Source organism: Dermochelys coriacea, chromosome 11 (genome assembly GCF_009764565.3).
Source record: "Dermochelys coriacea isolate rDerCor1 chromosome 11, rDerCor1.pri.v4, whole genome shotgun sequence".
In the NCBI taxonomy this organism is placed as follows: Eukaryota; Metazoa; Chordata; order Testudines; family Dermochelyidae; genus Dermochelys; species Dermochelys coriacea.
Window position 1 is genome coordinate 34,997,100 of NC_050078.2, and position 16,270 is coordinate 35,013,369.

The following is a 16,270-nucleotide window of genomic DNA, read 5'->3' on the forward strand; positions in this document are numbered from 1 at the left end:
GGCTTATTGAGCCAGCATGCTATTGCATGGCTTTGAAGAGCTATCTAGTATAAAATAAGGGTATTAAACACTGAGAATAATGTATACATGGCTATTTTATTGGGTGGGAGTGAAAATAGATGCCATGTCCCAATCTGCATTATGCTTCTGTAATGGGAATGGCAGCAACAGCACAACATATGATCAAGTAATGTAAGGAATAAGAACCAGGAAGTTTCTACAGTGTGATCTGGGGGAAAAATGTTGGGGGAGGGGGAAGAGGGGGCTGACAAGGATTCACAGAGGGCATGTGCATGGCCCCACAGGTTACTGTTCTCTAGATGGTTTGGGATTTGTGCTGCCAACATGCACATTCCTAAGAACGTGGAACTGCAGAGGCAATGTATTTGAAGATCTCCAGGTCCAGGTGAGTAATCTTCTCTTCTAGATTACAGGAGCTGCTTTTTTTTCTTCCCCCCCATCCCCCCTTCTAGCATAAGTTACAGTCATTACAGATTGAGGCTGTGAAACTCAATTTGTCTATTGACTTCTGCTTTAAGATGCATTTTGCTGCCTTGACTCTGCTTGCCTAACCATCTTTTATCCTTTATTTCTCTTTTGGTGTAGAACACCACTTTTTCTGTTTTGTAATGAGTCATATCCTGTCTTTGTCCCTACTAACCTGTGGAAGCAGGAGCAGATGGATACACTGTAAAATAGCTGCAGCGCTTAGAGCAACACAGACATTTTTAATGCATTCCTGAGTAAAGGGTCCATATTATATTAAAACTGCTGTGTAACTACGTGATCCCTGAGCAATACTTGATCACCGTTGGTTCTCTTCCTTCTCAAACATGCTTAAGACATGACATTTTCTAGGAGGATAACACATATCCAAAAGATATTAGCAGAGGCATATTAAGGCTTCATAATTAAATTGCCTCAACTAAGACGCTCATGACTTCCCTTGCAAAAACATTGTCTCCTTGATTACAGGCCAGAAGGACCCACATGTTTATTTTTGAATCCTGTCTGAACTGTTTGACTGGTTGGGGCATGCAACATAAATTTGGTGCTGTTGGGAGCAGTAAACTAAAACTCACTTTCTGTCTGGTCACTGGATTAGTACTAGGACTGATATGATATGGTATAACCAATGTGGATTGATTTAAATCAATAAGCAGGAAACCTTGATTTACATCAATGGTAATCTTGTTTTGCATTTGTGGTTTTTATGGTTATCTTCCTAAAGACATTTTTGATTCTCATTGGTTGGTAGCTATTAAAACATATTGATTTGCAACTAAATATAGCCATTACTCTAAATTTGATACTTGTGTGCTGAGCAGGAGCATTTAAGCAATAATGTGGGTTAGCATGGATTCATATTCCTAACTTTTACACTTTTATGTTAAAAATGGTGAATGATGTATTTCTTATTTACAAGTAATTTTTGCCCAGCTGTATTTGGATGGAAATTGGAATTCAATTATGTCCAAAATTTAAAATTGTTTGATTAGTTCAGTAAAACTAAACTTTATATGTGCTGGATACATAAGGGAAAAACATTATCAAAACATTTTGCATTTAAAGCTAGGCAGTATTATCCTTAGCGATTGAAGTGCTCGTTTCTGGTCACCATGTCCTTCAAGATTTTAGAACTACAGCAGAACCTCCAGAATTACGAACACCAGAGTTACAAACTGATCAGTCGACGACACACCTCATTTGGAACTGGAAGTACACAGTCAGGCAGCAGCAGAGACCAAAAAGCAAATACAATACAGTACTGTGTTAAATGTAAACTACAGAGGGGAAAAAGGGAAAGCAGCCTTTTTCTTCTGCATAGTAAAGTTTCAAAGCTGTATTAAGTCAATGTTCAGTTGTAAACTTGAACAAACATTTTGTTCAGAGTTACAAACTTTCAGAGTTATGAACAACCTCTGTTCCCGAGGTGTTCGTAACTCTGCGGTTCTACTGTAGTAGAACTTGTCCTCACACCTAGTTTTTATTCATAGATTGGAAGAGGAAAATAAGCTTGACTGCTTTTTCAACTCCCAGTTGGTTTCTTAACTTTGAATGACTAGTCATTGAACTGAACTAGTTGAATAAGCTGAAATGAAGAAAATATTCTCAGTGGAGGTTACTGGTGTGAAAAGCTAACTTAGCACTTGAACAAACTCTGGTTCCAGGTGCTAAGCTAGTGACTTTCACCAGTTCAGTGGTTTGACTGTTTTTAAAACTTCATATTTTTTTAATTTAATTTAAATGATTAATGACGTGTAGTACATTTAGATCTTGATGTAAGTTGTCATAATTTTAAATACAGTTTAAAAAAATCTAAATACAAAATCTGAGTTAAAAGGAAAAATGTTTGTCGGGGGTTTTTTTGTTGTTGTTTTTTAAACCACTCTGGGTATTGCTCAAAAGACCTGTTCCATTTGGCTCTCCTGGAATTATTAGCAGTTTTGCTCAGGCATAGGGATCCATACCTACACAGATCCAGGTGCAGGACTGGGGCCTAAATGCATAGCTTGTGACTTTATAATAGCCATTATGGAGAGATGATAGTTTTGCCATTTACTTCTGTGAGAGCAGGATTTGACCCATAGCATGTCTTCAGCAGGAGCAGCAGTGACATGAGTTAAGATTCTATCAGTTTCACACTGTTCCCGAGGCACGAGACATGCGGCTGAGACATGATTCAAGGCAGAGGCCCAAAAATTTGAGGGAGAGTGTGATGAGGCATAAACAGATTAGGAGAAGCACCTGCATCTGACTCTTCAGTGAGTGGTTGTGGTTGTGGTGAAGGGAAGAAAAGAAAAGGTTAAAAAACAAAAATAAAAAAATTGGATATGCCAATGTGCCACTTGTCTTCTCCCCTAAAAGTGGAGAAATAGAAAGAGAGGGGCTGAATATTCCCCTTTTCTGTTTAGGCTCTTACACAGTATCATGGTAAAATGAGTACCTACTATACAAAAGAAATGCACAAAACCTAAATAGTGGGTGAGAAAAGGTCATTGCTTAATTTTAGAGTGGGTATTGTGGTTATTTTTTTTTCCCTCCAGCTGCCAGTTTAATTATGCAGTTAATTGGATTGGCAGCTGAGGGAAAAAACTCAGAATTAAAATCTTCTCCATTCTCAAAATTGTAGGTTTCCCTTTATCCTGATACTCACATGAAATTGAACTAGGCAAAGGAAAATCTTTGTCCAAAGCTCAAATTATTTCAAACTTTTGGCATAGAAGATTTCTTTCTACAGTACCTTTCAGGAATCTGTCTCCATAACTTTCGCCTAAGATCATTTCTTGTTTTGTCAGCCAAGCTCATCGGTAGTATTATCTTTAGTTTAGCGTCCTCTAGCATGCTAGAGTGAATTCAAAGCTAGGTTGAATCAAGACTTCGGTTTATAGGCATAACAGTCAAGCTTGCATCATGCATGCCTCGGAGGCGAAGATCACACTTGGTGAAAGACACATTTTTGCATAGTCCCTAAACAGAGTGGACAAACTCCAAAATAGAGAGGTTGATGGATAAGTGTATTCCATACATAAGCATTGTTGGAACCTGGCTGAGCTACGGGCAAGCCACCTGCTTGCCTCTTGATAGCATGCTTTATTTTGAAATCATGAATACCTCCTAGCGAAGTTTTGCAGAAGCCATTCCATTCCCTATGTTTTTACATTCTGATTTTCTCAAAAGTGTTTAAGAGAAAGTTTCTCCTGGTTAGTATTAGCCTAAAAGTGTGGTCTCAAGTTTCATGACTATTGGATGAGCTGGTTTTGAGCTATGGAACTCAACAGATTTAGCATATTCATATTGTCTGTCTCTGATAACACAGAAATAGCTTGGTTCTTTCACTGTTGTCTACCAAGGGATAGTGAGAAAACTTTGTAGCGTCAGTGTGCAAACCTGCATTGTCTTTGCTGTCAAAATCAATTCTGTTTCAAATTTATCTTCAGAAATTTTACATCCATAAGTAAAAATAGATTACGGTTACCAAAGAGGTCTTCTGTTGTCCACTCTTTTTCGTATCTCTGTTCCAAGTGCAGTATGCTTTGCAATATGACAAATCTTGAAACATATATTGGTCTCTCTTCCTTGCATGCGTGTATATTTGTGTAACTATGTAACAAAAGCCCTTATTGTAAGATGTGTGGGTAAGGGGCTGAGTTACAGTTTTTGTGAGCTCCTTTTGGAATCTTAACTGAGCACTTGCTGACTTTTAGAGGGTTTTTCCTTTAATTTTTTTTTTTTAAATTCTCAAAGTATAATACTATAGTAAACTTAGTTTTTTGTAGGGGGAATACACATTCACTCCTGAAGTACGAGGCATATAACCACAGTCTGTCATCTACCATGTAGCAAGACCAGTGGGGTGATGGAAGCGCTGGCCTTGACTCTCAAAGAACTGAGCAGGTAGAAATTCACAGAAACATGGGGATTGAATTGCTTTTGGGGGGGAGGGCAAAAGGGGAAAATTGTATTTCTGACTTTCATTGTACTGTTGATGTGACTAGATTAAATGAGATTCAGAAATATAATATTCACCTCACTAAAATTTAAGCTATTCAGTTCCCTTCTTTTTCTTCACCCTTCTTTTTTTGTGTGAGCTTACCCATTGAAAAATGTCCTTTTCCCCATTTGAGGATAAAGGCTCCATACTGTGGAGATTCTTGCAGCTTAATAGAGCTGATCACTTTTACTTTAGAGCCTGCCAGTGTTGCTCCTCTGTTACGCAGATGGGGATTGATGAAGAGCATGTGATTGTGTGTAGTCTACACAGTGTTACTAGCCCCTGCTGTAACACAGTGATGGGTGAAATTCAGTCCTCCATGAAGGGCTGCAAATAGAACATCTTTCTTTTCCCACTCCCTTCAAGATGAGAATGTTACCTCTGCTCCTGCATGAAATCCAATGATATAAGCAGGAACAAGATGAATCTTACCAGGATGGGCTAATTTTGCTTTGCTTCTGGGGAGTTTCCCTGAATGTGCTATCCTCATGGCTTTACCCTTAAGGCGGTATAAAGAATGTAAGGGCAAGGAACAAGAAAAATGGGACTTATAATATTTTCTCTCAGATTTAACTTCTATCTGTTCATGGGACAAGCTCACCAAAAATTGGTTCTTCCTATTTTACAGCTCATGTTTAATTTTATTTGTTTTATAAAACCAAATTTTAGCGTAAGATGCAGTAGCAGTAAAATAATTTGACTTGCATGCTGGATTTTCTTATTTAACTGTTTATGTTGGCCAATCATAATATTCTAGAACTGTAACATGGCTCTTCCAAAAAGTTACTTAGAGTGTATACCTAAGTACAGTGAAAAGTGCCGCTTCTCCTTTCATGGAGATATCATTCCACCTGATACAAGATCTGCTCAGTGTGTCAGCCATTTATACTTACTAACTAGCCACAAAACGTAGCTTGCTGCCATAAGTTTCTAGCTCCAAGACAGAGCGGAAGGCCAGCTGATTAAACCTTTCTACAAAGCTGTCAGTGAAGCCTAGAGAATCTTGTTTTAAAGTCCTTTTGGGGGGTGTGTGTGTGTGTGTGTGTGTGTGTGTGGTTTTTGTATTCTTCCCCCCCCCCCCCCCCCAAGATAGTTTACCTGTTGTTCACTTGCTTCTTGAGATCTTGGTTTTTGGAGACTCCTTTTTAGAGAATAAAATATGGAGGTTTTGAGAGCTTGTGTTACCTTTTGGTCTTGGGTATTCAGAGGGCTAATCTGCACACATCTATATGGGATGTTTAGCTTTCAGATTCACCTTTTTATGTTGCTCTTACTTTACTTTAGCTATAATCAGTGCTGGCAATGAAATAAGTAAGCTTTTGGGGTTATTTTAATATCCTTCTTTTGAAGTGCTCTGTGGAGATGCTGAGAGAACAGAATGCTAGGAAGGGAGCAGAGGAACTCGAGGGAACAGACAAAGTGATACTTGGCTGATAGAAAAAGCATGTCTAGTATAGTCACATGTCACATGTTCAACAGTCAGTCATCGGACAGCATCATATCCCTCTTTATTGCCTTTCAACCTGAAGGATTCTAAAGCACTGTGCAGCACAATCGACTATATTGATTCTGGAAGAACTTGACCCATTACTGAAATGCAGCTATCACTGCCTTCGATGTGGAACATGGCAGCTCTTTTTTCTTTTTCAGTTTGAAGAGTTTGTATTCTTCTAAAAAGAGAAACATCTGAAAGCTGTTTAAAACTGCACAGCAACACTATACAATAGCTTAGCACAGTAAGTGAGGAATAGGTATCTAACTGAACTATGGAAGGATTTAGGTAGTTAGAATATAACTACCCAAATTGGAATTTAGCCAGGGCACTGGGAATAACATCCCTGCTGTTAATAGCATCATAGCTTCTTTGACCACAAAATGGTCAAATGTCAGTTTTATTGTGTACATCAGCCAAAGGAACAGCAAAACTACAGGGGACCCTGACATATAATGGGAAATGTGGTGGGCAAAAGAAAAGGACCTTTTTAATAATTTGTTTCAGAATGGAGGCTCTGATACTTTAGAAGGCTCTCATTAAAATCATGAACAAAATAAAAATAAATGCAGAAAACACCTTAACCAATTATTTGATAGAATTGTCTGCAACTTTATGTGAACATTCTATACTAATTATCAGAAGATGTCACTGTAATTTAACTGCTGCTGAAGGCTCATTTTAAATAGGTATTTGTTGCTAAGAGAGGATTCCGTTTAATTACTGTTGCTAAGATAGGATTCCATGTAATTGCTATAAACAAGGAATTCTATTTAACTTTAGTGCTGCAGATTCTTGATTTAGATGAGGCACCATTGTGTAGTATTGTTTTTAATTTTTTAAGTATTAAATATCTTTACATAGTTATAATGAACTAATTCATTTGTCTTCTGTTAGATTATTCACTGATGCTTCATTTTTGCATGGATTTGTATTGATAAGTGTCCATGACCACAAACCTATGCACTCTATTCTACAGGATGGTGAAGTGGATGCAGAGGAACTACAGAGATGCTTAACACAGTCTGGAATCAGTGGGACCTATTCTCGTAAGACTTTGAATGTTGCTACTGTACACTTTCTCTTCTAATCTATGGATGATATTTTGGAATTTCTGTCCTTCAAGGAGCATTCCCTCTCTCCCATTGTGTACCTCTTTCTTTCATTTCCTTCCTTATCACAGATTTCCACTTTGTGCTGACATGTGTCCTTTCTGTGCACCTTAAATAAATGGCACAGCCCTGCTAATGCCAATCCTGAAGATCAGCATTTGTGCTAGTTCATCTGTACAGTGTTTCCAGTGCACTTTAATTTGAATTTCTCTCACGCTTTCCCTCTTACACAACAGAATATGAAAACAGTTGCAATCACAGGGCCTGGGCTCTGGTGGGTGCTCATCCCCTCCCAAGACATGGACCATGCTTTGTAATCTCTTTGAATGAGATGGCATATGGTTAGAGACCAGGTAGGGTCTCGAGTGCAACACATTCCAAAGCTCTTATTCGGAAGGAAAAATAGCGTCTTATTTTGTTATAAGGATTTAATAAAACTCTTGGAATCAAAATAAACTATCTTTGCTTTATGGGTTAATAATTTTAATACCGAATCTTACTGTTCTTAAAGTATTACTGTGTATTTGACATGCATAGCCTACTAGAGCAAGCTTTCCTACACTGGCCTGACAAATGTGTCTTCATCTTGAGATATTGAGTTGAGATGGTAACTTGGTTTCCATGCCTGTTTAATCCTTGTTCTCCCTGCTGATACTGAATTAATATTCTCCATTAAGAACAGGGGTTGGGTCACCAGTTCCTGGTTCAGTAGATGCTAAAAAGCAATCTAATGTCCTGCATTTTATCCACATCTAATCCATGGCCTAAATAACTAGTAATGTAGAAGGAAATATTTTCATGTCCTTTTAGCCATGCCCTACTTGATTTTGTTTTTCCTGGTGAGCTTTCAAAAATCTCTTGCAAAAGGAAATTAACTCATTTGTTGACTAGTGTCACTGAAACGGCATTCGTTACAACAATAAAATTAATTTAGTTTTGATTCAATCTTTGACTGTTTTTCAGCATTCAGTTTGGAAACCTGCAGAATTATGATCTCCCTGATGGATGTATCCTTGGAAAAATGTAGACTATACTGTAATCTTAATGTCAGTTTTTAAACCAATAATCCTGAGAAGAAACTAGAATTTCAAAACATTTTTAAATTAATGTTTTAGAACACTATCTTTGGGCTCCGTTCATTTTTAATGTTGTACAGAAATTGGTTGTGTTTAGTGTTGTCAGAGTGGTTAGAAGTCAAACTGCCTTCTGTGACTTGAAATTATATGTTTTAATAATTTGGTTTGTCCTATTAAGTTACTTAGTTTTAATGTATTAAGTTATTTTTGTTAACAAAACTACATCAGAGAGATTATACAGGAAAAATGGGATTTAATGAATTCAAAGAACTCTGGGCAGCTCTTAATGCTTGGAAGCAAAATTTCATGATGATTGATCAAGACCGAAGTGGAACCGTAGAACTTCATGAATTGGGTCAAGTCATTGCAGCTATGGGTAAGTTAGCATTTGAAAAACTTCTGCAACCTCCTGTTTGTTCTATTTAATGCAATATATATTACTACTTTAATTATAAGGATGCAGCATGTAAAATATGGAAGGTTGCAGTGGATTGTGTAGCTACCTATGGGGTCAAAATATAGGGCTTGCCAGGAGTATAGTACAGGTACCAAGCTTCATTTCTGGGAACTCCTCAGTATCAGCTAAGTATTCCTTCCTTTCTGGTTAGCCCAGAAATGGTGTCGATAAGCTTTATAGGGAGCTGTATACAGCCATCTTCAGATGGAAAGATTGGTCATCTAGACACACATCCTTGAAGACTGGGGGGAGACAGGAAATCCCTCTTAAAATAAATGTCATATTCAGTACTGAACACAGTGTTCATTTTCATAAGTTTTTAGATGCATCACTTCTTAATATTGGCATATGCAGGGCTAATGCATCCATTTGGGGTAGAGGAGGGAAAGGAAGACTTTCAGTACATTCTGCCCTGGAGGAGTTATGGGCATATGTCTTCCCAATGAAGCAAAATATGTTCTGAGGGCACACCATTTCAGCAGAGTATAAAGATACACACACAAGCTATGATAAACCTAAACCATCTTATAGGGCAGATGCACACAAGCCTGTGTGCTTCCCCTTTGATGGCAGGTTGTTAAAGATTAGTGACTAAAAGTTGCTCTTCATCTAGAATACCCCATTGTAAAAAAAGTTATACAAATCTTTATCGTAGCTGCTGCTAGCCAACAACAGTAAATCAGGAACCAGTGCCAGATACAGCACTGGCATAAAAAGGCTTTCTGTTAAACTGCATTTCTGGAACCCTGGTGTATAGCCAGCCTGTTCCATTTCCCGCTGATTGGGAAAGGCTAATGCTTTTGTGAATCAAAGTGCTCCAGTTGTTTGGAGCAATAGTCACTTTGTGCATGTGCATGGGATATTACAATCTATCCTTAAGTCTCTGGGCTGCAACCGTTGGCAGCTGCTGCTAAGTTAATTTTTGAATAGAAGTAGAAGGTGGAAGTTAGTAGCTTCCTAGTTATTCTCGAGTCTGTTAGCTAGACACCTTCTCCACTACTAAGTAAGGGGTATGATTGCAGCTCAGGTAGATATACCCACACAAGTATTGCCGTAGATAGCAGTATAGATGGAGGGGCATGATCTTCAGCAATGCAACCTAACCCATAGCAAAGCCTGTGTTGCCACATCTACGCTGCTCTTTTTAGCAATGCTAGCACTGGTCTGTCACTGCTCTGATTGCAGTATAGACGTACTCACGCTTTCTTCTGAATGTCAGGAAGAAGGGAAAGAATAAATGCCAAGGGAAGCTGAATTTGCTAGAGACTTGAATCCTGCATGAGATGTCTCTGGCCTCTTGCTTGAAAACTACTATTTTTAAAGTGCATGCAATTTGGACAACATTTATATACCTGAACAAGATTCTTTTCCCTCTCTTCTTCCTCTGAGTCTCTGTTTACACTTTCTGAAGTTATGAAAGGGAGGTCTAGAACATTCTGTATTGCTCCTGCAACAGTCAAGCATAGGAACCTACTTTTCTAGAGGCAGTACTTCATGTTCGTGATGTTTCTGGCAGGCTGGTTTTGTAATCCTCTCATCTTTTCTTCATTTGCCTTTGTGTGGTTTTTCTACTTTTCCCCTCTCTTAAACCTGTCAAGCAACATTAAAGCACAAACTACTCTTTGTACAGTGGAGAGTCATGCTGTCTGGGCATGCTGCACTTTCTTTCTTGTAGAAGGCTCTGAGTTCAGTTAAGCCACTCTAATAATTTCACAAGGAGTCCAAATAAATCTGTTAGTCTTTAAGGTGCCACTGAGCAGAAGCTTTCATGGGTAAAAACCCCACTTCAGATGCATGGAGTGAAAATTACAGATGCAGACATAAATATACTGATACATGAAGAGAAGGGAGGATTTACCTCACAAGTGGAGAACCAGTGTTGACAGGACCAATTCAATCAGGGTGGATGTAGTCCATTCCCAATAATAGATGAGGAGGTGTCAATTCCAGGAGAAGCAAAGCTGCTTTTGTAATGAGCCAGCCACTCCCAGTCCCTATTTAATACCATTAATTTGGGCTTGAATTTTCAAATTTTTAGTTCTGCTGTCTCTGAAATCTGTTTCTGAAGTTTTTTGTTCAAGTATAGCTTCTTTCAAATCTGTTAGAGAATGTCCAGGAAGATTGAAGTGTTCTACTGGCCTTTGTATATTGCCATTCCTGATGTCCGATTTGTGTCCATTTATTCTTTTACTTAGGGGCTGTCCGGTTTGGCCAATGTACATGGCAGAGGGGCATTGCTGGCACATGATGGCATATATAATATTAGTAGACTTGCAGGTGAATGAGCCTCTGATGGTGTGGCTGATGTGCTTGGGTCCTCTGGTGTCACTAGAGTAGATATGAGGACTATCTCCGATACTCTGCACTAGTATTATTAGAAGTATGTTCCAAATAAAGCAATTGGCAGGTGACTGGCAAACAGACAGTAGATGCTAAACATCCTTTTACTCCTGGGCCTTGTTAGAAATGTGCACAAGCCACCCTCTGGCTACTTTTGCTAAGACCATGCAAAAAAGTCAAGGCTGAGCTGATTACACAGAACTAGTATCTTTGTTTAGTATGGTGACAGGTTTCAGAGGGGTAGCTGTGTTAGTCTGTATCAGCAAAAACAACAAGGAGTCCTTGTGGCACCTTAGAGACTAACACAAATTTATTTGGGCATAAGGAAGTGGGTTTTAGCCCACAAAAGCTTATGCCCAGATAAATTTGTTAGTCACTAAGGTGCCACAAGAACTCCTCGTTTTTATTTAGTATGTTTATTTACTTAATCTCCGCTTTTAAGTGAAAGATTAGATGTCTTGAGTGTTCCTGATGTCTGAAGTTGTCCTTTCAGATGAATTTCAGGATGGGCACACAGTGTATAATGGAACTGTTCTAATATCGGAAAATTTGAACTTTTTCACTGCTTTATATGAACACTCCTTCACTGTGCCTTATAAACTGCATTGACTGCAATACAGGATGTATAGTAATTATTATTTCAATAGTCATACTTTCCAAAGATTATCCAGCAAACTGTTGCAAAACTGATAACGTTACAGGCTATAACTTCCTATTTTTTGGTCTTTTAGGTTACAGATTAAGCTCGCAAACACTAACTGCTATTGTAAAACGTTATAGCAAGAATGGCAAAATCTTTTTTGATGACTATGTGGCTTGCTGCGTGAAATTACGGGCATTGACAGGTATGAGGGTTTTCTATTTTTTGAAATAGATATGCAGTCCAGAGTTTGTGTTATGTTCTCATTTCTCCTCTAAAAATTGTAATTGTAGTGTAAAGATTATTCTTCAAATTCTTAAATATCTTACAATTCTTAAGATTACATTTAAAAAATTTATTTTGTATGTAATTGTCTTCAGTGTTTCGAGTAATAGTTGTTCAGTATTCAGGATACCTAGAAAGTAATTTTGCTTTTCTTGAAGTTTAGATAGAATGTGGAAGGAAAGAAGTATGAAATGTTAAACAGGTTCAAAAGTGGCACATTTGCCTTTGGGTGGGCGGGGGGGAGGGGAAACGAGAGAAATGTTTGACAAGGTAATACTGCCAACCAAACTTACGTTTAGCGTCTACATTAAATACTTTGGAGTTTTGCAAAACTCCAGTTTACTTATTTTATTCTTTTCTAAGATTTCTTCAGGAGACGAGACAACATGCAACAGGGATACGTGAATTTTGTATATGATGATGTAAGTATCTCTCTAAATAAAATACTCAAATTTGTTGGGACTATATGAAAACATTGTTGCAAATGACTGACTAGAGCTGCATGTTTAAATTTTACTTATCAGAAATGTTTTTTAAAATAAACTCTTTGGTTGCATTCATGTTAACTTTCCTGTACCTTCACCTCCAAAGAATGACTGACTAAAAACACCCCTCCTGTAAAGCATCCACCCTGTAATGGCCACTCTGTAATCTAAGGCCTTAATCCTTCAAAGATTTAAGCACAAGATGAACTCAGTAAGACTACTCACACGTTTAAAGATAAGCACGTGCACAATACTTTACAGAGCTGAGGGCTTAATATGTTTTGCGTTGTCTATTCATGGGCTGTGGGTAGTAATTTACTGCTGAAAGTATGTCCATTGACTTCATTGGACTACCATCCAATAGGAAGTGTTTGCAGGATCAGACTCTTAGGTAACAGATTGTTACAATCTATGTGGCACTGACTTAGCATCATAAGCATACGTGACATATGGTGTTGTGTGCATTATTAATAGTACAGATTTAGCAATTTGAAAGTCTTTAATGCTGAAAATTAAAAACAAAAAACAAATCTCTCTACATTTTACTCCTTTCTAATTCTGTGAACACTTCTAAGCATTTGTTCATCCAGTAGACAAGTCCCAAGTTGTATTCCCACAGTTTCTTCTGGGCATTCATTTTTCTCTTCTCCATACCTCCCCCCCCCCCCCCCCCGAAAAAAAAACAAAAAAAACACCCTGACAAAACCAAGATGGACAATTCCAATCAACTCTTTAGATGACCTGATGATTTGTAGTAGTCCAATTGTTTTCATTTCCCAATGTGGTGGTGTGTTGAGTGTTAGCTACCTTGATTTCTCCCCCTCCCCCCCTTCTAGTTTTTGCAGTGTACCATGGCAATCTGAGTGGAAGGCTGCTGAAGGATATAGACTCCGACCTGTGAAGTCTTCTGCCGAGAAGAAATTAACTGAACCTGCTGTGAATTGAAGCTGTAGCAGACTTTCCCCATCTTTCTGCCCGTTAAGACATCCACTTTGAATAAATGTTTTGATTTTAGTGCACCAGTTGAGAGCAATAATTTTTTTCATTTTATTTTTCAAAAGCATACTCTTCATAGGTACATGCATAATTCCAGACGAGTACCCTATTGTTATGCACTCAAGACTCAAACATTTTGCTTGTAACGGTTGCAAGCATAGACCATTTCATTTTTATATGTATTTAGACTGCATACATGAGCAGAATATCTGACATCCTGGTTTTTAATCTAAACTAATATAGGTATTTCACGTGACTATCAAAGTGGTAGTACATTTTCAGATGTCATATTCTGAGGAATTCCAGTTGCTTGGTGACACTAGTTCAATATTCCACCAGAAACGCAACTTAAAACAAGTTATTAGGTAAAACTCTCCAGACTCGTTGCAATAGATTTTTCTAAGGCAGACTGTTACAAATTGTTCTTCCAAGGATTTATTTATGGACAGTTCTTGTTGAGTAAAAGTTGAGACCCTCTCTTCTAATCAACATGCAGAAAGCAAAGTTTAAGGGACTATTGCGAGTCTTCATAGAGTTCACTTTTATTTTGAAAGCTTTCAAATCTTCACCTATTCTGTAAAAATTGACTCCCAGTAGACCCTCAAGTTGGTGAGCCTATTCCATTTTGAGATCAAAAAAATTCCCTTAAGAAAATAACCCAGTGAACAGAAGTGTCTGATTAGGGGATTACTCAAGCAGGTCCTTATTTTGCTAGGATGTTTTAGCAGCGCATGTAACAGCGAAGTAATGAGTGGGTCACAACCATGATCAACTCTACATCTCATCAAACTTCCATTGGTTTTATTCAATCCCAAATTTTGTAATCCACAGCCATTCTAGGTTCTGTATCCTTCAACAACAAATCTTAGCAGGGGTTAAATTGGAAGTTATGCTCATGTCATGCTTGAAGTGGAGACTTACTGTGATGCATTGAGAGTGCTCCGTGGTTAGGAATTTATGGAAATATTTTTCTCATGACAAACAAGGCACTTTTAGTCTTGTTCTTTTGTGTGCGCGCGTGTATACATTTTGCCAATGAGCAGTGTCGTATGTAATTCTGTGCTTCTTGCACCTATTTCCATAGTGTCACAAGTATACTACTAAACATAACAATTTAAGAATGATTTTGCTGAATATTTTTGATACTGAAATGTATTCAACCTTTTTGGATCCCTCTTAATTGTATTTGCATTATAGTAACTGTTGGAAGTAAATTTTCAGATCTGTAACAAACTAAATATTTGCATATCCTGCTGTTCAAGACTGAAATAAGTAAACAGTTTTTGTGCAGGTTTAGACCTATTGCCAATAAGTTTTCATGTTGTTGTAAAGATACTGAATATACTTATTTGTGTACACTTATTTTTATTTGTAAACAGTGAACAATTTTCCAAGTCATCTTTGAGGGTTTTTTTTTAAAGGAAATAGGCATTCAAATAGCTTGCCATACATTTGTTGTACAAAAACTTATGTTACAGGAGATGCTATGGTTTATAAATGATGCATTTCATCTTGGTTTAAAAAGTCTGCCAAATATTTTTTAAAAAAATCCAGCTTTACAATTCTATATTCAAGTGGAATCATAGTACATTTTAAATGACAGGGAAGGCAAATCAGTCCTTGGAGATGTGTTAATTTAGTCCATCTAACTTCCATTCCAAAGAGCATAGCCGCACTCAGTGTTCATTAATTCCAAAACATCCTAAATGGGCATTGAAAAGCCAAGTAGCAAATGCTTTATGAATAATACAATTCCATCTACTAGTCATACATGGCTCTACAGTGAGAAAAGCAACTTCTCCATAGTATTTTTCATGCAATTACAGGGTCCAGGATGTGCGCCTCTTGAACATAGAAATAAAATTTGTCATGATCACTTATGAGTTCACAGTGCATTTTATTTCTGTATATTATCTTTGCCCTTATTAAACTAAAATATTTACAGACAATATTTTTGTCATGTCCTTTTTCCAAGCATAATTTTTTCAAAAAAATCAATATACACTAACTAGGCATAGTTGATTAGCAGATCCTGGATGGTCAAATGCAACACATGCATACACACAAATCTAAAGAAAATGTTAGTCTTCACTAATGAAATTTGTGTGTATATAAAGGAAATGCAAAATCGGTGCGATCATGGGACAGGACATCTGACAGTCTTCTAGGTCAGCAAGAAACTACCCATTTAAAGTATTCATACTTCTGGAAAGTCCCTAAGTGTGGCATGTCTGCATTTCATGTCTATTTACATCTTAGTAAATCTGGATCCCATTTGTTTAATTTACAAGTAAAAAGGGAATTTTCTGACTTCCCACAGCTTCCACCTGGAATCAGAAAGCCAGGCTGGGTTCTGTCCTATTTGTGCATAGTCACAAAGATGCAGTATGGATTAAATAGGCCAAATTCTGCCTTCAGTTACATCTGCACAACTTTTTTTTTTTAAAGTGGTGTTTGCTTGGAGGTAAATGAGAAGAATTTAACGCTGCCAGTGAAATTTAGTTAGTTAGTTGTATTGCTGCATGAGAAATAGTACATTGCCCAAAGCTGTGGTATTTGCAGTGCTACTGTATGTAAACAGTAACAAAAACTGGAGTAACGTGCATAGATGTGACAGACAAACTTGCTTCCAGTAATAATGAAGTGGCCATCTTTTGTATACAGAAGTCAAACTACCACTTCACTCAGTGTATACAGCAAACTCACTTTACTCTGCTCTCGCTGATGAGACAAAATGTAAATCAGTTAAGGGATATCCTTGTGAATGAATAAAGACATGAGCCCAATGTTTTCTGCTTTGCAAAATGCTAGTTATGAGTCTGGGCCAAATTTTTCCCTTGTTTTACCAGTGTAAAATCAACCTAAATCTAGTGTTTACACCAATGTAGAGGC

At 37.6% G+C, this 16,270-nt stretch overlaps 1 protein-coding gene across 2 annotated transcripts in view; it reads left to right on the forward strand.

Annotated features, from left to right (window-relative positions):
• GCA (grancalcin) overlaps positions 1-13,882 on the forward strand; it is a 32,343-nt gene extending 18,461 nt beyond the window's left edge. For both annotated transcript variants that reach the window (XM_043505207.1, XM_038422472.2), the window contains exons 3-8: positions 6,967-7,036; positions 8,063-8,106; positions 8,404-8,551; positions 11,704-11,817; positions 12,261-12,319; positions 13,219-13,882. In XM_043505207.1, the coding sequence (XP_043361142.1) occupies positions 6,967-7,036; positions 8,063-8,106; positions 8,404-8,551; positions 11,704-11,817; positions 12,261-12,319; positions 13,219-13,245 (462 nt within the window). In that variant the 3' untranslated portion in view covers positions 13,246-13,882. The remainder of the gene's footprint in view (positions 1-6,966; positions 7,037-8,062; positions 8,107-8,403; positions 8,552-11,703; positions 11,818-12,260; positions 12,320-13,218) is intronic.
• Positions 13,883-16,270: the final 2,388 nt, after the last annotated feature.